The sequence below is a fragment of the Poecilia reticulata genome, chromosome 17 (genome assembly GCF_904066995.2).
Source record: "Poecilia reticulata chromosome 17, P_reticulata-male-v2, whole genome shotgun sequence".
NCBI classification, from domain to species: Eukaryota; Metazoa; Chordata; class Actinopteri; order Cyprinodontiformes; family Poeciliidae; genus Poecilia; species Poecilia reticulata.
The window spans coordinates 4,172,668-4,195,959 of record NC_088846.1 but is presented as its reverse complement, the minus strand read 5'-3'; the positions used below and the strand labels follow the sequence as shown (position 1 = coordinate 4,195,959).

The window sequence follows — 23,292 nt, the reverse complement described above, 5'->3', positions numbered from 1 at the left end:
CTCCGAGTGGCCTAGGAAGACTCCTCACAGATCACCCAGCTTATAAAAACAGTCAGAGGGATCTGTTATACTTAAGGTCCTCATGAAACCACTTTACTGAAGAAAACAATACCAATATTTCCCGTTTTTTATTTTATTTTTTTAGTTATTTCTTTGTAATTTCTCACTGGCTAAAAGAAAGCTTAAGAATATTTTGATCTAAGAGAGCCACCGCCCAAGTCATTGAGTCAGCCATGACAGTGTGGACTTGTAAATGGATCATAGTGTCAGTGAAGCCCTTAAGCCTCCTGAGTGGATGAAAAGAGGCCATGAGTTTTATCTGTTTCCAGGTCAGGGAGGGAGAGAGCTGTAAGCTGAAAGCTCACAGATCCTCCATAAGTTTCACTTTTACCTCACACACGACTTCTGCTGCTCAGAGTTACTCTCCCAGAGAGCCCATTGGGCCTCGGTGCCTTCACAAGTCACTTGGTTGCAATGGATCACAGGAGCGTGGTTGAAAATAAAGAACTGTGCCAGATAAGTTCACAGGATTGTTTCCAAAAAGGATCCTCTGATGTTTTATTTCAGTTGGTTTTTATGCTTGATCTATGAGTCGCCTGCTGCTTTAACCTTGGGGTAATTAACCGAGCTTGGTGGTTGGTGGAGGGTTGTTAGCTAGGGTTAAGATGAGGGAACCACTCTGTGCTAGTGCCTCAGAAGATGTTATGTAGTCTTCACACTGTTTCACTCAATCCTCTTAAGCCCACCAGACAGCTCTGTACATGGAGAGGCGGCACACATTCCCAGCGGAGCAGGGAGACAAATTAAAGGGATAGTTCAGGATTTTATATTCTGGAGTCTGTTCAAGTATTTTTAGCAGCCAGTATCCTATTCAATTTCTTTTCTTCTTCTGTTTATGTTCTGACATGTAATCTTTTTAAATGTGTCTTGCACCACCACTTGCAACACTGGGAGTGTTGTTGTCCCAGGTCATCACAGTTTACAAAAAAAATGCCTTCAGGATCCCCAACAGTCTCCAACAACTCCAAGAAACCAGCTATACAGCGCTGTGCAACAGAGTCCTATTGCCACCGGTGTAGAGCTTGCTCAGTATCTACATGCACAGTGCTTCACAATCTGTTGGAGAACAGCCTGTTTGTAAAACGGGGAGCAAAGAAGCTTCTTAGGTCTCAAGAATAACATGGAGGACAGACTGATAATCTCCCAATGTTTCTTTCCCTTTGTCTCCGGCTTTTCTTTCAGTATCTTAAGACTAACTTTTTCAGAGTAGAGGAAAACTGGAACCTGATCAAAAAATATGAATAATCCTTACATGTTTGTAAACACTACATTTCTTCCAAATAAAGTGGTTCAAGCAGGCAGGCAGGGAAAGCTAAGAATAGACCAGTCCATTAGCTTTGGCTGCTTGTGCCCCCTAGGGGGCTTCTTCTGAGTCCTACACACCATAAATCCTATTAACACTCCTACTTTATGTGTCTCCTGTGAAAATAGGGAGGGAGCTGATGTAAGTATTAAATACAAACAAGACCAGTAATGTTGGCATCCTTACAGAATGATTTTCTTTTGAAGTCAACTGTGGAGAAGATTGTTTGACAGGGAAGAAATAGTTGCTGACAGTTTTAAACCAATTTTAGATCTGATTCACAAGAAGCAATTATTAACTATGACATGTTTCATATGAGAACATTTCTGAAGAAAGCTAAAAGGGGCCTTCCAAAGAGTGTGTATCTGTAAGACCCGAATCACAAGTTCAGGTGGGGTGTAAGGTTCTGCAGGCCTCAAACTGGAGAGTCAAACCTTAAAAAAGGATAGTTTGTGTACATGTTTAGTGTGTTCCAGGAAAATGTCCAAAATTAACTAAAATACTGAGTAACCTACTCCCTCTGGTGTACAAACAGCAGTGTATAAGATAACATTTGCAAAAATGCTAAAGTCAGGTAAAATGATGTCAATATTATATGGGCTACTACTATTATGTTGACTAACATAGACTTCAATGTTAAGCTTAGCAATTATATCAAAATTAAATAAAATGCTAATTTTAGCTAAAATGTTATTTGCATGGTGGCTAGCATGTTGCCCTATAGAAACATACTCCATTTAGGGTTAGTTGTCGACAACAACTTTATAAGCTAATTTTAGCTCAAATGCGACGGTTAGCTAAAATGATGTACATAGCATGTATCAAAATGATCTATTTCATACACATTCATGACAAATGCTATTATGAGCACGAGGGCTATCACTAGCATATTGACATCTAGTAACACACTCCATCTATAAGCTAACAGTGTATTGCTAAATTTAGCTAAAATTGCTATGACAGGCCACACTATATTTTTGATTTGAATGAATTAGCTCTTCTGAATTATAAATTGTAAATTTCAATGTACATTAACATTAAAATTATTCCTGTTACTGTAAAGTAAGACTTAGGTATAATCAAACAAGTAACACAGACAAATCAAGAAAAACATGATTCAAATGAGCAACTAACCAGATATTTAATCACACATTAGTAATACAACTATAAGAGTTGAACTTAAATTTTAGCCATTTTTAATGAGGCATAAGTCAGTCAGATTGGCTTTGTGCTCCTGTTCAGATAGGGAGGGAGCAGAAGGTTTTGCCTCAAGTCTTCCTGTCAAAACTTCCTGTTTTGAGTCAACGTCTCAACCTCAGATAACCTGATGTTGTCCCTGAAGCGGTCAGCAAAGGAGTTTGATGGACTCATACTTCAACCTCTGAACCAGAGGTGGCATTACGGTTGAAGACGTCAACTTGTGGCTCAGTGCTGTCAACTTGTGGCTCAGTGCTGTCAACTTGTGGCTCAGTGCTGTCAACTTGTGGCTCAGTGCTGTCAACTTGTGGATCTATATTGTCAAAGTCTGGATCAGCTCCAGCACCAGAGACAATTTCCTCCTTAAAGCTTTCAGTGGAAGATTCCCCTGACTGTGTCGCCTCATCAGTGCCGGGGCCTTCCTGTTGCTCCTTAGACATCTTCCTCCTGCGGCTGAGCAGCTTCTGCAGATGTAACTTGTTGGTGAAGAAAACGGTGCGCCAGCCTATTTCCTTCGCCAGAGACACCACTTCGTCAGAAATGCTGCAGCAATGGCGACGCATTGCCTGCTCCCAGAACTCCTCTGACCCACACAGCTGAAGGGGAAAAAACACTTCACGGTAGAATACAGTGTCGTTAAAGAAGGATATTCTATCTTAGAGATTTTGTTTCTGTTAATGGTTTGTCACATTTAATCTTTCAGATCATCATTTTAACATCAGGCAAAGAACCTGAGTGAATACAAAAGGCAGTTTAAGAATGTTTTGACTGTATATATTATTGGATTTCATGGAAGCAATTAAAAAAAAAAGTTAAATATTTGGTACAGTGTCTAAAAATTTAAATGATACAAAATGTGCGTCAGTAATAGAGAATTACTTCATTTGTGTTTCTTAGTGTTTTTCTGCAACTCACCTGCTGAAACTTGCGTGAGGTCTGTCCAAGCAGATCAACATCCTCAAGCTCCAGAAAGTTTATTATCCGTAGGAGGAGGGAGTCAGACAGTCGATCAAGATAATTGTAACGGCCTTCGCACAAAGCCATGGTGAACTCCAAGACATGATCTCCAAAGACCACTCTGACTTCTCCTGAAAAAGGAGGCCATAGTTGTTTTTTTACAGACTGTGCTGGATAGTATTTAGGTCTTGTTACTAGAGATGTGCCGATCAGGTTTTTCCTGCCGATACCGATACCGATCACCCATGAGGGTCGATCACCGATACGATCACAAAATTATTTTTATTTTTTTTTATCATAAACACTACCGGTTACATTATGTGGAAAAAGGCACCATGAATTCACCTTAATTTAGACAAAAACTTGTTTTTAATAACTTTTTCCAAGAAGAAAACTAAACAAAACAGGCATTGTGCAAATTGTACTATTGATAATACTATCTTTAACAGACTGATTACATATGAAGGTTCTGAAGAGGTTAAATAACGCAAAGAGCCAAAATAAAACCTCTCAACATTGCCAAAAAAATTCAAGTATAAAACTTAACATTCAAAGGCAAATACAGGATCCATTACAATAAACAATCCAGAGTTACTGAATGAAAACTTCCTGATAGCATGGCGGCAAGCTGATTACTGTTAGTTATGATTGGCTGTTTTTGACTGACCAGAGTAATTATGCAGAGCAGGGAGGAGATCGATTTTTTTTTTTTTTTTGAGATTATCTGTCTCATGTTAACAAGGAAAGTTTTAATACGTATGTAAAATTAATTTTTTTAAGTTAGATGCTGCAGCTTTAAGCAGAGGTTCGGTGTGAGAGTCACTACCAGGTGGAGCAGAAGGAGCGCCGCTTCTGGTAGCGCGGAGCAGCGATTCAACAGTGAGAGCAGGACCAGCGTCTTACATCGCAGCTCGAAGACTTAAATAATTTTGCAGGTTATTTGTTTAGCTTTCTGACCGTCATGCTAATCCGGGTGAGTGTTTGTAGCTGTGCGCTGCTTTACCTGCTATCTGATCCTCCATATGTCTTTTTTACTGCAGTGAACCTCGATGTAGCCAAACTCCTCAAGTATGGCATTGTTTTTATGCCATATTAGATTCGTTGTGTTGATGTATTTTGACGTGCTTCACCCCACGTGCTTCAATTTTCTGCCGCAACACGCAAACTTCCCCATTCACTCAGTGCGTTATAGTTCCACATCGCTTAGGATTTGTTGCTGCGCGTTTGCGCAGTGAAGGAAAGAGGAGACCAGCTGCACAGGCAGGCTGCGAAATGAGATGCAGGTGATCGGTTTGTGTGATCGGCAACAAGAGACCGTGATCGGCGATCACCAATCATACACTTTTTCACGGAAATCGGCCGATTATGATCGGTGACCGATCGATCGGCACACCTCTACTTGTTACGATTTGCACCACTTTAAAAAAAAGTCTATTGCAACCAGATGAAACACAATCAGAGACATGATGATTCTACAACAGCAAGTCTTATAGAAAATAAATTTCAAATGATCATTTTTAGCTAATCACATTTTAAATTAAGCCGAATAATGTCCTCAGTAATAAAGGAGTGTTTACATGTAGTTGTTCTCGCTTTTGGCTCTTAATCTCTTACCAGATGGCAGGAGCTCCAATTCACCATGCAGTGTGTGACAGGCAGAGTGGAGAAGGTCTTTTAGTATTTTCGTGTTAAATACCGCACAGTGCTGGTGATAATTTTTCTGGCTACTTTTACTAAATGTTTGATATTGTTTTGTTTTTTTCTCCTGATGTAAAATGTTGCCATATCAAAAAATAAAAAAAGCAAATGTAAAGAATAGATTTGATCTTAAGACTATTATAAAAAAATAAATGTGATCAAGTTTTTATACAATCTAAATTGATGTAATTTTCAGAGGAAGCACAAATTTTAGAAATTGGATAGTACCCAGAGACAACTCTACAGAACCACTGTTCCACTGGGCAACTCTGATGACTAGTTTGGCCTTTTCTCTTTTGCTTGTTTTTCAGTTATGACAAAACATTTATTTATTTCCTCTGACTCTGTTTTAACATATCTCGATATATATATATATATATATATATATATATATATATATATATATATATATATATACATATCTCGATATATATATATATATAGTTGCCTCACTCTGTAGATCAATGTCCTCCAAGAAGTCACTGAGAGACTCCTTCACCTCTCCAGGCTTGGTGTGTCTGTACACCATTCTGGGAGAGATCTTCCACCATCTCCATATTATCTGGAAATAGTCAGAGTAAAGGAGCTCCAGTTAAAATGAGGGAGGGGGAAAACACAGACTAGTTATTTTTATTAAATATCAGTGAAAGCCTTTTTCTTCATCTAAGCATTTGTGACATATGACGGAACATAAATACTTAAGTCATGCAAGTAAGGTCTGTCCACATTTCCACATAAAAACCTACAGAAAAGAATTAAGGTCACTGAAAAGAAAACTCAGAATTCCGATTAAAAATACTAAGTCATAATTCTGGGACTAAAGTCTTTTTTGTCACATATATAACCTAACCTAACTATTTCAATTTTCAGAGAAGCTGGAAGTTTGTTTTATTTATTTTTTCCAGTCGTTAATAGTCATCATTGAAATTAACAGAAACGTATGCTTGCAATTTATCTGTAAGTTTTGAAACTTCACATGAATAAGTTTTCCTTACATTAAATTACTGTATGCAATTCACGTTTTGAAGACTTCTAATTGAGATGCACCTGCTTTTTATTTTAGGAGTAGAAAACCAATGGAAAAGTTGCAAAGTTTGTCTTGCAGCAGGTTTAGCCAACGTTCACTTTATGCTAGCCATTTCAATCGCTTAAACTTAAAGAAAACAAAACTTCTGTTGTGCAGTACAGTGCAGTACACTGCAGTTACTTACTTCTGACTTGGTGACAAAAAAGTGATAATAATCTTTAATTGGCGGAGGACCCCGTCCACAAGTCTCAAACAATGGATCCGTTAGAAGCGACGCCATGTCGAGTGTTTAGGCGTTGCCATGACAACGCCAGTCGGGAAATGTCCTGTTGAGATTGAAGGATTTTTACCAGCTCACATTTTTATGTTTACAGTACTAAATACGGACACAAGTCCCAATTTAAGAAACCTTATATATATATATATATACACATACATATATATATACATACATACATACATACATACATACATACATACATACATACATACATACATACATACATACATACATACATACATACATACATACATACATACATATATATATATATATATATAGTATACAGGAAGTGAGATGAACCCGAAATTAGCTTTATTAAATGCTAATCTGTGTCATCATCAATTCATGCAGTATGTTGCTGCTCAAGCGTTAAGTATGTCATCTGCAATAGAGACGAGTTAGGCAGTGTAGTTAAAAATCTTTTAATTTATTTATACATATATTTATAAATGTACACTTTTACTACCTAATCTTGTAAAAACAAGAAATATTTTTTTAAACACAACTGAAACCCAAATTGTCCACAGTCAGGGGGCTGGTCCAGTGATGTATGCAGTCCCTGAAGACTTCGCCTCATCTAAACAAACCTCCTTCTCCCCACATTTTGCTCGTCTGGTCTGATGCTTTAAAAACGAAGGCAAAGAGGACAGATTCAAAAAGAGGACAGTGAACACAACCCTGATCTCTCAGATGTTTAGTCAGTCAAAGCTGAAGATGTTATGCTTTTAAAGTACCAGCCACCGCTCCCCAACAAAACCGTGGGATTCTGCCTTCATGTGTTCTGAGGTAGCCCAAACCGGATCACAAGCCTGAGGCCTTCAATAACAGTCTCTTTCTGCTGTTTTTATTCATAGAATATAGAGAATATCTGAATTATGCTCCCCAAGTTACAAGAGTATACTTACCAACTTTAACAAGGACTTATCAGCTTAGGTAAAATAACACAAAGAAATCCAACTAACACTTAACCTTTACTTGGTTCTCCTCTGTTTATGCTCTAAGAACGTGTCTGTTCCTTTACCTGTAAGTAAAACACGACAGACTCCTGTCTGCCTCATAATCTACATAGTATAAATGCTGTGCACTGCCAACAGGCATGGGCCTGGGGCCTACAGTAAGACGCCCTGCCCCAACTGATTGCTGAACAGAAAGACTAGCTTAGCTGTTTGGAAATATTTGTGTGAAGACAAACAGAACCACCCATCCTGAGGGTAACGCCGTTTTAAACCTATAGTTGGCAAGCAAGAATCTCCTCTGGCCAGCATCCACTACCTTAGCAGGTCAGCTAATAAGCACTTAATGACTAAATTTAACAGGTATTTACTATATATTTCTGCTTTAGTCTCTGTAGGACCATCATAAATATTCCTATTTCTGTAGAAACCAATATGTAGTAAGTGTAGGAATTACATTTCAGGTGAAATATGACTTAATTATCTGATTGATTTGTGTAAATACAGCAAAACTCTGTTGTTTTTTTTTAACTTAATTTCATATGGTGACAGTCTCACGCCAGTCCATGCCTAAACGCCAATCTTTAAATGTTGGCCTATTGTCACAGATCAATGCCAAATTACATGAACCTGCTCTGAAGGTTACATTTTATTTTAATTTTTAAAAGTCCTATCTATCAGACTAAAGCCTACTTTTATATTTCAAGAATCGCAGTAACGGAAACGTGGCTTAATACAGGAAACCTGGTGCAAAAAAAAAAGAGTTCTTAAATTAACAAGAAAATAACAATTCCCTTTTTTGAACATGAAAAAAAAACCATTATGACCGCTTCACTCAACAGAAATGCAGATTTGGATGGGACCCTGTTTAAATGTAAACTGTTACTTATCTATTAGTTTTGAAGTGATTTTTTTCCCCTTTACTTTGTTTTGTTTTTTTTGTCGTTTTTAAACACAAGGTTTATGGTTACGCATCCTTGTTAGTTCAGACCTTATTATACATTACATGTACTTGTTTGTGATTACAAATAGTGATATGCACAAAGCTTACAGTTAGAACGGAAAAAAATATTAAAAATAAAAAGTATACAATAATGGAATATAGTCCAGACAGTACATTTCCCCCATAGCTGTCCCTTAGTCCTAAATATATTCCTTTGTACTCCTTCATAGTGTTGTAAACTTCTTTCATGGAGAAAAAAATAGATAAGTCTCTTAAGAAATGTACTGTCACTAGTTTCGTGACGGAACAGGTGCGTTTGAGTATGTGCTGCATGCTGCCCTCTGGTGGCCGAAGCCAGGAGTTGTGCTACAGGAAAGGGTTGGTGGATGAACCTCCAGAGGGGAACGGCCCCGCTGGCGCTCCGGCCTGGAACAAAAAGAGTTATCCAAGATTAGGTCCCTGCGTTGGCCCTGAAGTGCAAACCGCTTCAGCAAATCACTAAACACAATTGAAAAACACAACAAGAAAAGTGGTGTCGTCCAATCAGCGACGTCTCTGTTTAGTTAATGTTGTATTTACTTAAGTTGGAATTATGTTTAGCTAATGTCATTGTGTTTTTCAATCGTTAGTTGTGTTTAGCAATTTGTTGATGTGGTTTGCACTCCAAGGCGACCATAGATTCCACAACATCAACAGAAAAAAACAACAACAAAAAACAAGCACTACAGCAGAAGAAAGACCCCTGGTAGGATTGGGTAGTTATGAAAAGAACTGTGGAAAACGCGGGACAGAGCATGCTCACCATAAATGGGTTATTGGACATGCCAGGAACAGCCATGGGCTGCCCAAAGGGTGTAATGGAGGGCTTGTTCTGACCGTAGACTGGGAAGGCGGGCCCTAAGGGGGACAGAGAGGAAGGAAAATGGCTTCACTTCACAGAAACACATAAATATTAAAATGATTTAAACCATAATACTCAATGATTCAAAACTCTGAAAGAAATAGGGAAAACAAAGTAAGAGGGATATTCTGTTGCATTTAGGTGTAAACAGCCTTATTGACAAGTGTTGGTATTTTTTTATTATTATTTCTGGTCAAAGACAATCACCCAAAAAGCTTTGCACCCTAAATGCAAACCTTTAGTAACTGTGCAGCAGCTGCCCAAAAAAATATCACCGTCCATCCAGACTTTCATTTATGATCAAATAGATACAAGATACAAGGCAGGTCCTGAACAGGTACAATACTGTATGAGGTCAGAGGGGACAGGGCACTAACCATTAGACTGAGGGTGGTAGGCCCCAGGCTGGGAGTAAGGAATGGGGGCCTGGCCGGGGAATTGCTGCTGGAAGTTTCCGCTGAAACTGGTCGGGAGGCAGTAGGAAGACGCATTCCCAAAGCCGGCGGGCATGCTCATAGAGCCAGTACCAAACGAGGCTACGAAACACACATCATGTGTGCACAGCGACGGTACACACATACCCACAACACACACACAGATACATTAGATACTTAGCATATACTACTTGTCAATGTAACCGAGTTACATTAAAATTCCACTAGTATCTAATCAGAAACATGGAATAACAAAAGGTTTTCATGTTTTCTAAATGGTCTCACCTGCAGCTGGACCTCTGCCATTGGCCTGGAAGGGGTTGGAGGCCATGTCGGGGGCTATCGCCGCAGCAACGAAGGGATTTGTGGATGGCACCGCTAAAAGGAAACAGTCATAAAAATCAGCCTGTACGCTAAAAATCACTGAACGGCTTGTCACCGCAATACATTAAAGATCCTCTGTTGCTGTTGTGTCAACCTTCCAGACCTCTCAGGTCTTCTGGTCCTGGGTCTGCTCTGCATCAATGGAACCAGAACCAAACATGGAGAAGCAGCATTCAGTTTTTATGCTCCATTAACCTGGAGCAAATTTCCAGAAAACTGCAAAACTACTTAACAGTCGTTGGCAATAAATAATAATGACCTGGCAAAACATGGAACCTTTAAATCAATTCTAAAAACCCACCTGTTTAGAGCTGTCATTCATTAAAGAGGCAGTATTATGTATTTTCCAACCACATAGTACAATTTCAGAGCATAATAAAGTTCCCTCCAGTTGTTACAAAAATGCTGTATATATGAAATATGGCTTAAAAGAAATTTGACTTTGTATTTTAACACCTTAAAATCTTTAAAAACTCCTGCTCTGTCTGAAACTCTGCCTTCAAGTAGTCACAACATTCCTCCATTAAAATGTTAACGTTTTTACCAGCATTTCACTGAGAAGTTGCTCCTATAATGAGCTCATCAGATGTGCAGTTCCACCAGGTGTTTGCTAATTGTTGCTGGCTAGTCTGAAGGAGCTGAGTGAGGGAGTTGTGGGTGAGGGCTGCTCTGTGAGGTGGAAGCTCGGAAGCTTGAAAACTGCAGCTCTGAGGACTGAGGAGGAGTTTTGTCCTCAAAGGCGGAGCTAGGTCCACCCCAGTGTTGTACACAGCTGAACAGTTGCCATGAGAGAATTTCTCAAACGTGGATTTAAAGAATAAAAAAAAACACTCCAGGTATGTTTTTCATGAGGGAATAACATAACATGATACAAAACTCAAAAAAAGTTGATTTTAAATAATACTGCCCCTTTATTAATAATAATTGAAACATTCATCAATAATCTTTATGTGTCGTTGATGATGATTATTCTTGATTTTAATGATGGCATTTGACAAAATGTAATGTTTGTTGATAGTTTCATAATTGTATTATGATTTTATGGTACCACTTTTAATTGCCTTGAATGTGTGTGTGTGTGTATATATATATATATATATATATATATATATATATAAAATTCTACTTTGTAATCAAGACTGAAACATTAATGGGCCACCTCCAAAGCCGGGCTGCATGTTGGCCATCACAGGTTGGTTTTGAGCTGGCGAGGAACCAAGGACAGGTCCAAACATGGGCCTGTGGGAACAAAACACAACACAATACATTTTAAAGTCTGTTTAACAGTCATAAGCAATAAATAAATAATAATGACCTGGCAGAGAAGGAGTTAAAGCATGATTCTCACATCACTAGGCCTGTTGCAAATACAAACTAATCTGGATGATAAACTGTCACAGAAATTATTGCGATAAACAATAATATTGTCGTTTTGAGAGCATTTTCAAGTAATATGATAATAATGGCACAAAGATGCAAGTGCGTCCTCTCAAAGATAAACACATTTTAATACATTTAACATTAGAACTAGAAGATTCTTTTAAATATCCAAAATTTACAAAACAAAACAACCAAAAACAAAAAATAAAATGGAAACAAAAACCAAACATAACCAAAAAGATAATGGATTAGGAAGTTTCTGTAAACAAAATTGTCCTTCTAAAAATATTAATCATTAGACTCACACTTGTTAAAACAAGAAAAAAATACTATTGAGGACTGTGATCATCAAGTTCACTTAAATTCATCATACTGTTAATTGAGGTGGGCTGCACAGTGGCACAGTTGGTAGAGCTGTTGCCTTGCAGCAAGAAGGTTCTGGGTTCGATTCCCAGCCTGGGGTCTTTCTGCATGGAGTTTGCATGTTCTCCCTGTGCATGCATGGGTTTTCTCCGGGTACTCCGGTTTCCTCCCACAGTCCAAAAACATGACTGTTAGGTTAATTGGCCTCTCCAAATTGCCCCTAGGTATGAGTGTGTGTGTGCATGGTTGTGTGTCCTCTGTGTCTCTGTGTTGCCCTGCGACAGACTGGCAACCTGTCCAGGGTGACCCCGCCTCTCGCCCGAAACGTTGGCTGGAGATGGGCACCAGCAACCCTCCCGACCCCACTGAGGGACAAGGGTGCAAGAAAATGGATGGATGGATGTTAATTGAGGTATTGCTTAATGCAACAGGCTTACACGTCACAACCGTAAACTTTATTAAGATTTTAATTCATAATGGTGAACTGGAAGGATTCTGACACAGGGATTTAAAAAACTTTTACTTTACAAATAAAAAAACTGAACACTAAGACATAAACGTATTTTTTATGATGGACTCCGAGGTTTGCTAGAGCAGTGGTCCCCACCCCCCGGTCCGTGGACCAATTGGCACCGGGCCGCGCAAGAAATAATTAAATATTTCCGTTTTATGATCTGGAGGATCTTTTATTTTGAAAATCTTTTAACTGGATTCTCTCGGCTACTTGCATGCCAACACTGAGGCCACAAGCAGCAAAATGAGTAAGAAACAAATCAGATGTCTTTGGAAAGTTTCTTTGCAAAGGGGAAAGGCCCAGAGAAGAGACAGGAGAATGGATTTATCCCGGACCGGTAGGTGAGTCCCACATTACAACCCCGCTCTGCATAACATGCGGCGACTGGCTGCTAATGAGGCAATGAAGCTTCAAACTGCTTCGCCACGTAGAGACCAAGCAGGCTGTGGATATAAGCAACACCTCGGGTGTCATTGTCTCTCATCACTCCCAGATGGGAACGTCTCGTTGCAGAGAAACAAGCTCAGGGCTCCCGTTAGTCATTATCATGAGTTAAAATTTTTACGAAAGTAAAATGTTTGTTTTTGTGGCACATCTGTATCTTATTTTGAAGGGATATGTAAACGTTACCATAGTGACCAGAGTCGGAGTGTTTGGGTAGTGGTTGAGAGGAGATGAGTAGAGCTTGTGAGTCTTAAGTCTGGTTTAGACGGAAAGATTTAAGAATTGTCGGCAGATTCTCCAAATCTCTGTGACCACAGAGCTGATAAAAGTACAACAGGTTCGATCGGTTCGTGTGTCCAAGGCAGGAGCAACACGAACAGATTCCACTCACGAACATCCCGATTCCAGAGGATAATCCAGTAAAACCCCCAACATAGCGCGAATTTAGAATGACCAAACACGGATGACGATGTAGAAGCAATAGTGAACGTTTGTGGAGTCATTTTAAGAAATAAAAGATGTAACAAAAAGAAAAGGCGGCGGGTAAAAGGCGACGGGAGCAGCCGCTCTATTTGCTGCACTATGATTTGGAGGTGACTATGATTTTTCATAGTGTTTATTTAACTGAATAAACATAATAAACATATATAATAATGACCTTTACATATAATAATAAATATTTCCACATATCATCTCCGATATCCACCGGATTCTCTCAGTTGCGTGATATGTCAGCTGTTTGGGTTTCCCCTCTGTTCTTACGTCACCGCGCTGATTGGCTACCTGTCACATTCAGGCTGTATTCCGTTCCTTATCAGGAAAAACCCCACAGGCTGTGATAAAAGGGCCAAGACAACCCAAATTGGATATATTCAGGATTTAGAGGGAACACCAACATGCAGAAGCCTTATCTGACGGTTAAAATTCCAGTGAAACACATTCAAGATTGTGGTTGCAACATGTTTGAGCGGTATGGATGCTTTTCAAAGGCTTTGGAAAATTATAGTTCATGCAGTATGTGTGTGAAAGGCAGCAGCTGTAATGAAAGTGTGTGTATGTGCGGGGGTGTGCGTGTGTGTGTCGGCCTCTCACCCTTGCATGTTGCTGCCTGTGGTGACGGAGGAGCTCAGCTCACTGTCCAGCTCGGCCAGCGCAGCATAGCGGTCCTCTGTGCACCTCGCTGACTGGGGATGAGCTGAAACGGCGCTGGATCTGGAGGGAATTGGCACACCTCCCCCTTTCAAGGAATATTAGCACTGCGTCACAAAGCATCACAAAAATGTGCAAGGAAACCCCCCAAAAATTAAACTGTTACTATAAAAATGAGGGTGCACAGATTCCAGTTTTCTAGTTGATCACAATTTTTTTGGCTGAAAAGGGAACGGAATATTGATGTTTATACCTACGTTCATGTAAAAACATAACTTTTTTTTCTTATACTTTAAGTTGCACAGGGTGCAGTTTTATGGCCAATCAGGGATCTTCAGAAAACCTGAACTGCCAATTACGATTTTGGCTGACACCTATTTCTTTAGTCTGAAGAGTCGCTAAATATTTTAGCAAAGTTACTAACTCGGCAACAGTGGGTTGACTGTTGTTAATTGCACATGTGCAGACGTGACCTGGTGTCAGATCGCCGTCTCTCATAACAGAACATACAGGGACAGTAGCTTATTTTTAGACCTTTGCCGACGTGGATAACATCGGCTTCACGTGGAAGTATCAGTTGATCACCCAAAATTGAGAAAATTGGGATCAGTTTATTAGCTCCTAATAAAAATTTACAAAAAAAACAACATATAAGTAGGTTCTTCTCCTTTCTAACTAACTAGGTGTGATACTTTGATTATAGTTTAAAGATCTAAAGTTTGGGGGAGCTCTCACTAAACATTGCTAAATACTGAGTGCATTTGGAAGACATAAACATAAAACAAAACATGAAGAAACATAAAGCAGAATGGTGACGGGAGAAAGGTGATGGGGAAGGTGGTACCTGATGAGGGAGGTGATGTGCTCAGATGGGATGAAATTGCAGTGTTTCCAAATGCTTCAAAGTTGGCAAAGTTGGTGTTTGAATTACCCTGACGTGCTGCAGCCATGGGAGAAGCCATAACATGGAAAAAGGATGTGGAAATAATAATAGTAATAATAATAATACTAATAATAATAATAATGAAAAAGAAAAAACAAAAAGACACGGCAGGAAATTTACGGGGTAATGGATGAACAAAGAATTGCGTCAGGTGCAGACTTACCCGACTGGCTTGGAAAATGTGCAAAATTGGCAAAGTTGGTGGAGGGGGGGCCGGCTTGAGTCGGAAGAGCGGCGAAAATGTCTCCGCCCAGATCCGAGAGCAGGTCGAACTTCTTCTCCTGGGCGACACCGTGGGCCTGCGGGCGGCTGAGCCCTGGGGACTGGAACAAACAGACACACAAGACAACTGACCACCAGAACCCAAAACAGATGGGACGTTACCGGGCCGACGCTACCGTGCCGACTCAGCCACAGTCGCTGGGCCTACCTGGCGTAGTGGCGTTTTGTTGAGCTGCAGGGTTTTCAGGGGCTGAACCTCCGGGGTGCTTCCAGTGCTGCTCGCCGACGAGCCCGATACCGAGGCCTGAACGCTCGCTACCGCCCTCGCCTGGTCTGGAGGAACATACCTGCAAAACACACACACACACACACACACACACGCGCACACACACACAGCTTTACTCCCCGGATTTTTCACTTTCACTGCATTTCCTCCTCAAAACCTTTTACTTCCTGCCAGCAATATTTCTTTAAAAGGTTTTCCACAAACTATGTGGTAAGAAAAAAAGAAAAAAAGCAGTCACGTGCATAATGTAGAGACTTTATGCTGTCAGACTGCAACATATGGTTAAAGATTTTTGGCCGAGGGAAGTAACAATTAGACGGCAACACTTTCTTCACACCACAGCTGACACTGATGAAGTAAGAAGTGCCGAGTCATCCTGGGCTAGACCTGCATGTCACGGCATAATTGTAAAGTGGACTTAAAGTATTACATGGTATCCAAACTGTTTGTCTTTCAAGAAAATAAAATCTGAAAAAGTGTGGTGTGCATTTGTATTTAACCCCCTGAGTAAACATTATGCATAATAAAATATTCCATTAAAGCACAGCAGTTTCATTCATTTGTGAAAACAGGCAACAGTAAATGCCAACCTCCAGCTAATGACTTGTTATTTTTCCATTCAGACCAAAAATACAAACTTTTTGGGTTAACAAATATTATTAAAATGAACAAAAAAAAAAGAATTCAGAAAATAATAACATTTGACAGATTTCATAGGGCCCTAATTATGTTCTTATTGCTGATAAACACAAAAAAATCCACATAAAGATAGTAGGAAAAAACAACATTTAGGATAATCTTGCTTAGTTTCTACTTCTTTATTCTAATAAAAAAAAAATGTGTTTATATTTGAGCAGGTAAAAGTAAAACATAGCTTTATTGAAAAATGTAAAATTTTACATCAACATTTTCTGGCCCTCAACAAGGGGTGGGCATATTGTTTATAATTTTTATTGAAAATAACTTATGTTAAGAAAATTGATTAATCGTTATCTTGATGAATTTCCATTAATGTAAAAAAAAATTATATTGGAAATGTTACATTTATGATTTTCTCCAGTGTTTCAGAACTATTGGTAAATTTGAAAATATGAGTAATTTAAATGTAGTTACTGTGTCTAGTTTAGTGATATAAATCAAACTTCTTTATCTGGTGTCCCGAACTATTTAAAATGGGAACGTTTTTCAAGAATGACTACGATTGCTAAGAATAATAATAAAAATTTAAAAAAAACTAGAAAGATATTTTGCATCATCATTTTTATCGTTATCACTATAAAAATGTGATATCACAACATATTGCGATAAAAGTGGCGATGTGGACTGGTGGGCGATGGCAAAACGTTTGGACCCTGATTTATGACATGCATTGAATTTGTGTTTGTGATGTGACAAAACGGGAGAAACCTACCATCTTTTCTTCTCATATTTTTCCTGAAGAAACTCTTTTACTTTCTGCGGTTCTCGGAAATCTGGAACAACTGATGTCCTGTCATCGTAAAGGCCCAGCCAGATGTGTTTACAGACCTACAGGGAGAGGGGGGCACAAAAAGAAGGGTTGGGGGAGTGGAGTGGGGATGGAAGGAAGGACAGAGGTGAGAGAAAGTGAAGTTAGTGGGGGGGGCAGGAGGAGGGAGAGAAAAGGAATTGGAGGAAAAAAAGAAGGGAGAGAGGAATCTCAGGAAGTGAAGATAGGACACGGATATAAGAAAATGCTTAGGAGGGAAGACATGCAGGGCACCTCGTTGCCGTGTTTCTGTAGGAACTCTATTTCCTGTTGTGTGAACGTGGTCATAGAGATGGACTTCACTCTGTGGGGGGGGTTCAGTCCTCGCCTGCAGGGGGGAGAAAGGAGGGCTTTATGTTAGCTGGAGAACAACAGGAGCAACTTTCATACATGAAACACACACACACACGCATGCACACTCCACCTGCATTCAGTGCAGCCTCAGCATGTCGGGTTGAAATCCCAACGATTGCAACGCCAAGAAGGCAGTTTCTAAAAATAACCTGACCTCTGTGTTAAGAGGTGCAGGTGTGCTGCTGAACACGCCACGATTCACAGGAGAATCTTCCAGAGTCTAGAGATTTAATTCAGAAACTAGTTTTAATACAGAAACCAATTTTTGCCAAGCAAATAGAGCATTTATTTAAAACTATTATATAAGCTTCCATGCTTTACCAAATTCCATCAGCCAATAGTTAAGCAAAAATAGGTTTATGCATGAAGTTTTGTAACTTAAATTACCAGTATTAGGTTAGCTTAGCTGCCTGGCTTCTTCTTAGATAAAAAATATATATATATCAAAGAATTTTTCAAAGTGTAATTTTACAAAAAAATAAATAAAAATAAACTAAAATTGATTTTTAAATTTTTTTTTTGTGAATCAGTTCTCTATAAAATGATTTTTTTCCCCGGTCAGTTCCACTATAAAGCACAGATGCAGCATTTCGTTTTCCTCTCATGGAGCAAACAGAGGGAAAACATATCAACTGACCTACGAAGCTCATCAGGTTTGCCATTATCACCACTTTTTTTTTTAATCATGTGTATAAAAATGATTTCTTTGAAAGCAGAAGAGCGGCAAAAAAATAAATAAATATAAAAGTTAGGGATTAGCCGACTGCCAACTGGGAGAAAAACACATTTAGTTTAAACCAGTAAAACCTAGAAAACTAACTTTTAGAGTGCTTTTCTAATCTATATTACTTACCGTTATACATAGAATATTGAGATGATTCCCTCTTAGACTATGTTCATGTGAAAAAATAAAATATTTTTTTTCTTATAATTTAGTATAAGGGCTGCAACGATTGCAGTTTTCTGGCCGATCACTGATCATTAAAAAAGCCTGGGCCTGCCTATTCAGAGTTTTGCTGCTACTGTTAACCGTTAGTTCTGTCTCACAGGACAGCGGCTGATTTCCAGACCTTTGTGGAGGAAGTTAAGATGCTTTCAGACTCAGTTTTTCAACCCAATATCCAAACATTGTTATTAATATCCGGATTTTTAGAATGGCCATTCCTGAAGCTTGCTGCTATTCTACATTCCAAAACCGGCTATGACAAATTTACAAGATCATGTACCTGTTGGAACACCAAAAAAATCCAAATTTCAATCAAGCAGCTGTTGCTTTCAAGTGAAGAACTTCTTCTTCATTACGGCATGATGCCGCCACCACTATGGCTAGTAGTTCATATGATGTTCTTAGGTTTGAAAGCCTAACTCCTTAAAACAGTACCGTCTGCATTATGATCAAAACCTTTTCTGTCATCAACTTTGAAAGACTGTTTGGTCATTCAGAAATCTTCTGAATGGCCTAATGGTAATTAAAAAATAAAATATAAAAACCGAGACAAAACAAAAGCATTTGGGCACTGCAGGATGACAGGAAGTGTTGTCATCACGACTCTGTGGTGGGCAAAGGCTTCAAATCTATCTGATTTATATATTTTCTCTTCTCATCCTAAATATCTGGTTGTTGTTTACACTTTCAAATCCAGGAGCAGGGACGTCGCATACAACGTCACTACATCAAGTCGCTGGCCCGTGAAGCCAGCTTGCCATTATACGAGTTAGCTAATGAGGGGCTGTGACAACTGCAGAGGTGTAAGAGAGGTACAGAGGTGTGAAAGAGGACTTCAACCCTCCTCTTTCACAGAAACGGCAAAAAAGGCAGCGTAAATTGTTTTGTGAAAGGAGCTTTGGTCACATCAGAAGGTGTTCATATGTTGGAAAGTTTAAGGGCCAGTGTTATGTATTTTCCAGCCATATGGTGCCATTTTATAGCACAATCAAGTAACTATGTCACCTTCAGCTGTTATAAAAATGCTTTATATATATCAAAAGAAATTTGACTTTGTAATTTATTACCTTGAAATTGGGCTTCTGTCTCTTTAAAAACTCCAGATCTTTCTGAAACTCTGCCTCACAGTCATCACAACATCACTCCTCCAATAACCCTTTAACAACGTTTTTACCAGTTATGCTCCGATAAGTAGCTCCTATAATGAGCTTAGCAGATGCGGAGTTCTGCCACGGCTGCTCTGAGTTGGAAGCTGGGAATCTGCAGCTCCGAGGAGGAGCTTCGTCCTTGAAGGCGGAGCTAGGTCCAACCAGGTGTTTTGCACAGTTCAATGGTTGCCATAGAGATGAAAAGTTCCCTCAAACATGCATGATAGAATCAAAGCAAATACTATGTATGTATGTATGTATGTATGTATGTATGTATGTATGTATGTATGTATGTATGTATGTATGTATGTATGTATGCATGCATGTAAAGAAAATTGAAATCTAACACAATTTAATTAAATGTTGTTATAACTCATATTAACTTGGTATCTTCAGAGAAATGTGGATGACGATGCTGTGGGCCGGAAGGATCTGTGGTAGCAGTCACTGTAGCAATAAATATGAAGAAGTGTCTGACTGAAGACACTGACTGACATGTCATATCAGGGCAGCAGAGAATACATTTCCAGGATGACATCATGAGTCGTTAGCAAGAACTATCAATCCACCTCATTTGCTTTTGCTGCTCCTATTTAAATCTGTCTGACTCTACGGTTAGAAAGCCGAGAAAAGAGAGGATAGAGTTGGAGGTTTGTTTCTTGTCCACCATGATCGATGGGAGAGATGGTTTGAAATTCCTCCTTCTCTCTGCCTCCATTCCAGCTCCTCTGGGATTTGGAGGGTCATAGTTCAAGTATCATTTGAGCTTTTGAAATCTCAATCAGCTGCTTAAAGAAAAACAAACAAAAATATACCTTGTTGTTACTATCCGCAACTGTCCTGAAGTAAAAGAAAAAAAAAGAAAGAAAAATAAAACCCAAATTCCAGCTGAACAGCATCCAAAACCACAGTGTCCAAAAAAAAGCAACTCATCAATAAAAAATAGAGATGTGACGATCAGGTTTTTTCCTGTCGATTCCGATCACCCATGAGGGCCGATCACCGATACCGATCACATAATTATTTTTTTTAATCATATGCACTACCGGTTACATTATGTGGAAAAAGGAACCATAAATTCACCATAATTTAGACAAAAACTTGTTTTTAATAACTTTTTCCAAGAAAAAAACAAAACAGGCATTGTGCAAATTGTACTGCTATTGGTAATATTGAAAACATATGAAGGTTCTGAAGAGGTTAAATAACGCAAAGTGTCAAAATAAAACCTCTCAACATTGCCAAAAAATTCAAGTATAAAACTTAACATTCAAAGGCAAATACAGGATCCATTACAATAAACAATCCTGAGTTACTGAATGAAAACTTCCTGATAGCAAGGCGGCTAGCTGATTACTGCTAGTTCTGATTGGCTGTTTCTGACTGAGCGGAGTAATTATGCAGAACAGGGAGGAGGCAGAGGAGCTCGATTATTTTTTCAGAGATTATCTGTCTCATGTTAGGACAGCGAAAGTTTTAATACGTATGTCAATTTTTTTTTTTTTTTTAAGTTAGATGCTGCAGCTTTAAGCAGAGGTTCGGTGTGAGAGTCACTACCAGGTGGAGCAGAAGCGGCGTTCCGCCTGTCAAATATTACTACCTGTAGCGCGGAGCAGCGATTCAACAGTGAGAGCAGAACCAGCGTCTTACATCGCAGCTCGAAGACTTAAATAATTTTGTGGGTTATTTGTTTATCATTCTGACCGTCATGCTAATCCGGGTGAGTGTTTGTAGCTGTGCGCTGCTTTACCTGCTATCTGATCCTCCATATGTCTTTTTTACTGCAGTGAGCCTCGATAGCCAAACTCCTCAAGTATGGCATTGTTTTTATGCCATATTAGATCCGTTGTGTTGATGCATTTTGATGTGCTTCACCCCACGTGCTTCAATTTTCCACCGCAACACGCAAACTTCCCCATTCACTCAGTGCGTTATAGTTCCACATCGCTTAGGATTTGTTGCTGCGCGTTTGCGCAGTGAAGGAAAGAGGAGACCAGCTGCACAGGCAGGCTGCGAAATGAGATGCAGGTGATCGGTTTGTGTGATCGGCAACAAGAGACCGTGATCGGCGATCACCAATCATACACTTTTTCACGGAAATCGGCAGATTATGATCGTTGACCGATCGATCGGCACACCTCTAATAAAAAACATTGTAGGCAAAAAACTACGAAAAGAACAAATCAAAATGAATGTGACAGAGTTACTACAACATGGTGCCATACTAAGCTTAAAAGTTGGGCACCTAAATCTTGTCTTACAAAAACACACAGCAGTATTTATAGGACATTCATGCCCATAATGACTTCATGTAAACCTTTAACCGCATCTGTATATTACCCTCCATGTCCTGTGATCTGGTGTTATGAATGTGTTTTACAGCAATCTGCACATATGGCAAACATGACATTAAAACACAAAACATAGGAAAGATTTTAAAACCGCACGTGTGTATTGTCAGATCGCCTTACATGGAGAAGATTATGACTCCTTATGCTGTGTGTATGGCTGGCTGATATACACACAGTCTGAGTCAAAGGGGGAGGTCATGAAAGTGATGTACTACTGTGATACTGACACTCTTATGAACATTTTTGGCCTCCAAGTCACATTTGAAATACTAAGGTAAATGGTTGGTGAACAATGTCGTCTAATGCAGCATCTCCATATTGCAACTTGACTCTAAAGAGAGGAACTAGCCAGTTATAACACTGCCTGGATGGTGTCTTGCAAAACCAACACTTGAGTAAAACCCATGTGACGCACACAGAGAAGAAGCAGAAATGTGTTTTATGTTTAGATCAAGTGGTTTGCTCAATCTTGAGGAATGACTGACTTTCTTATTGAAGCATTTTTCCCATCCTTTCCAGTTCCTTTCTAAGTCCAAACACCTTATCCTGCCTAATTAGAGCTGTGTGTTTCTCTTCTGGTTGGTTTAATAACCTATCAGCCGAACACCTGGAGGTTTTCGGGAGTTCACTACAACGTTATGCATGCTAACCTTGAGAACTGAGGCAGTGTGAGTTAGACATCAAACAGTCAGCCTACACACACAAGTCAGGGCATCTCGTCATGCTGAAGGGTGGCTGTAAACAAGCCAATCTGCCTCCTGGAGGACCATAAAGCCCAGCCCAACGGCCCTCCGGCTGAACCAGAGGGAGCGGCGGCATTACCTGTCCTGTCTTTCCCACTAGCTAACGAGCTAACGGTATCGGACCTCCCGGGAGCTTCGTGTCGACAGCTGCTTCTCGTCGCTCCACGGCGGTTGGTATAAACAACAAATAGAGCGTAGAAGCTAAAAGAAGACACTCACAGGATCCCGGAGCAGGTGGTGCAGACGAAGGAGCCCACTGTCATGTTGACATAAGTCGGGCCGCGCTGGTCACAGTCGAAGCATTTCCTATTCGCAGGCAGGCTAGTCATTTCCCGGAGCATCTTTAGGTGAGTCTCCTCCTGCTTTCGCTTCGCACTCGTTGCCATGGCAAGAAAATAGGGCAGCCTGTATCACTGGGAGAAGTTTGGTCAAATGGCTCGGCGGCGGAGTGCGTTTCTTCAGGGGCAGACTCGCCGCGTCTGACGGCAGGGAACGAGGAGACACCTTGCTGAGGTCCAGCGGGTAGATTGGGTGACTGACAAACTTCTTCTTCTGTAACTGAAACGTCGACACAACCCAACCCCTCCCCCAGAGGCTGCGCCATCTGTCGGTTTGGAATGCTGCCTTGTGTTTTGTTTCACAATGGCAAGGAAATTATCAAGGGACATAAGTGCCAAAATGCAATAAATAAGTCGTAAACAAGTATTCATGTATGTAATAATTTGAAAGAAAATAGTGAATTTATTAAGTACAGCTTTACATTTTAAGAACCAAAATGTAATAAATTAAGTTGTAAATAAAT

At 39.7% G+C, this 23,292-nt stretch overlaps 2 protein-coding genes across 4 annotated transcripts; both read right to left on the bottom strand.

The window, feature by feature from the left end:
- Window positions 1-2,479: 2,479 nt before the first annotated feature.
- Window positions 2,480-6,572, bottom strand: fbxo36b (F-box protein 36b). The gene is made up of 4 exons (XM_008433336.3): window positions 6,427-6,572; window positions 5,669-5,777; window positions 3,476-3,648; window positions 2,480-3,156 (listed from the first exon to the last, which is right to left on the bottom strand). The coding sequence occupies exons 1-4, from the start codon at window positions 6,520-6,522 to the stop codon at window positions 2,731-2,733; spliced, it is 804 nt and encodes a 267-aa protein (XP_008431558.1). The 5' UTR covers window positions 6,523-6,572; the 3' UTR covers window positions 2,480-2,730.
- A 361-nt stretch (window positions 6,573-6,933) lies between these two features.
- On the bottom strand, window positions 6,934-23,039 carry agfg1b (ArfGAP with FG repeats 1b). Of its 3 annotated transcripts, none has more exons than XM_008433337.3 (12): window positions 22,710-23,039; window positions 17,183-17,276; window positions 16,853-16,968; window positions 15,364-15,502; window positions 15,097-15,256; window positions 14,835-14,930; window positions 13,934-14,078; window positions 11,300-11,379; window positions 10,042-10,134; window positions 9,700-9,858; window positions 9,224-9,318; window positions 6,934-8,847 (listed from the first exon to the last, which is right to left on the bottom strand). In XM_008433337.3, exons 1-12 carry the CDS (start codon window positions 22,874-22,876, stop codon window positions 8,788-8,790), a joined length of 1,404 nt encoding a protein of 467 aa, XP_008431559.1. In that variant the 5' UTR covers window positions 22,877-23,039; the 3' UTR covers window positions 6,934-8,787. The 3 variants fall into 3 exon arrangements, with proteins under 3 accessions (XP_008431559.1, XP_008431561.1, XP_008431560.1); XM_008433339.3 differs by lacking the exon at window positions 22,710-23,039 and adding an exon at window positions 22,570-22,691; XM_008433338.3 differs by lacking the exon at window positions 14,835-14,930.
- Between the last annotated feature and the right edge of the window lie 253 nt (window positions 23,040-23,292).

Coding starts and splice junctions, on each gene's coding strand:
- fbxo36b (XM_008433336.3), bottom strand. CDS start 6,522: ATGGCGTCGCTTCTAACGGATCCATTGTTTGAGACTTGTGGACGGGGT. Junction 5,778..6,426: donor TTTTTGTCACCAAGTCAGAA/GTAAGTAACTGC, acceptor GACTATTTCCAG/ATAATATGGAGATGGTGGAA. Junction 3,157..3,475: donor CCTCACGCAAGTTTCAGCAG/GTGAGTTGCAGA, acceptor TTTCCCCTTCAG/CTGTGTGGGTCAGAGGAGTT.
- agfg1b (XM_008433337.3), bottom strand. CDS start 22,876: ATGGCAACGAGTGCGAAGCGAAAGCAGGAGGAGACTCACCTAAAGATG. Junction 15,503..16,852: donor AAATATGAGAAGAAAAGATG/GTAGGTTTCTCC, acceptor TGTGTTTTGCAG/GTATGTTCCTCCAGACCAGG. Junction 14,079..14,834: donor CACATCACCTCCCTCATCAG/GTACCACCTTCC, acceptor ATTCCTTGAAAG/GGGGAGGTGTGCCAATTCCC.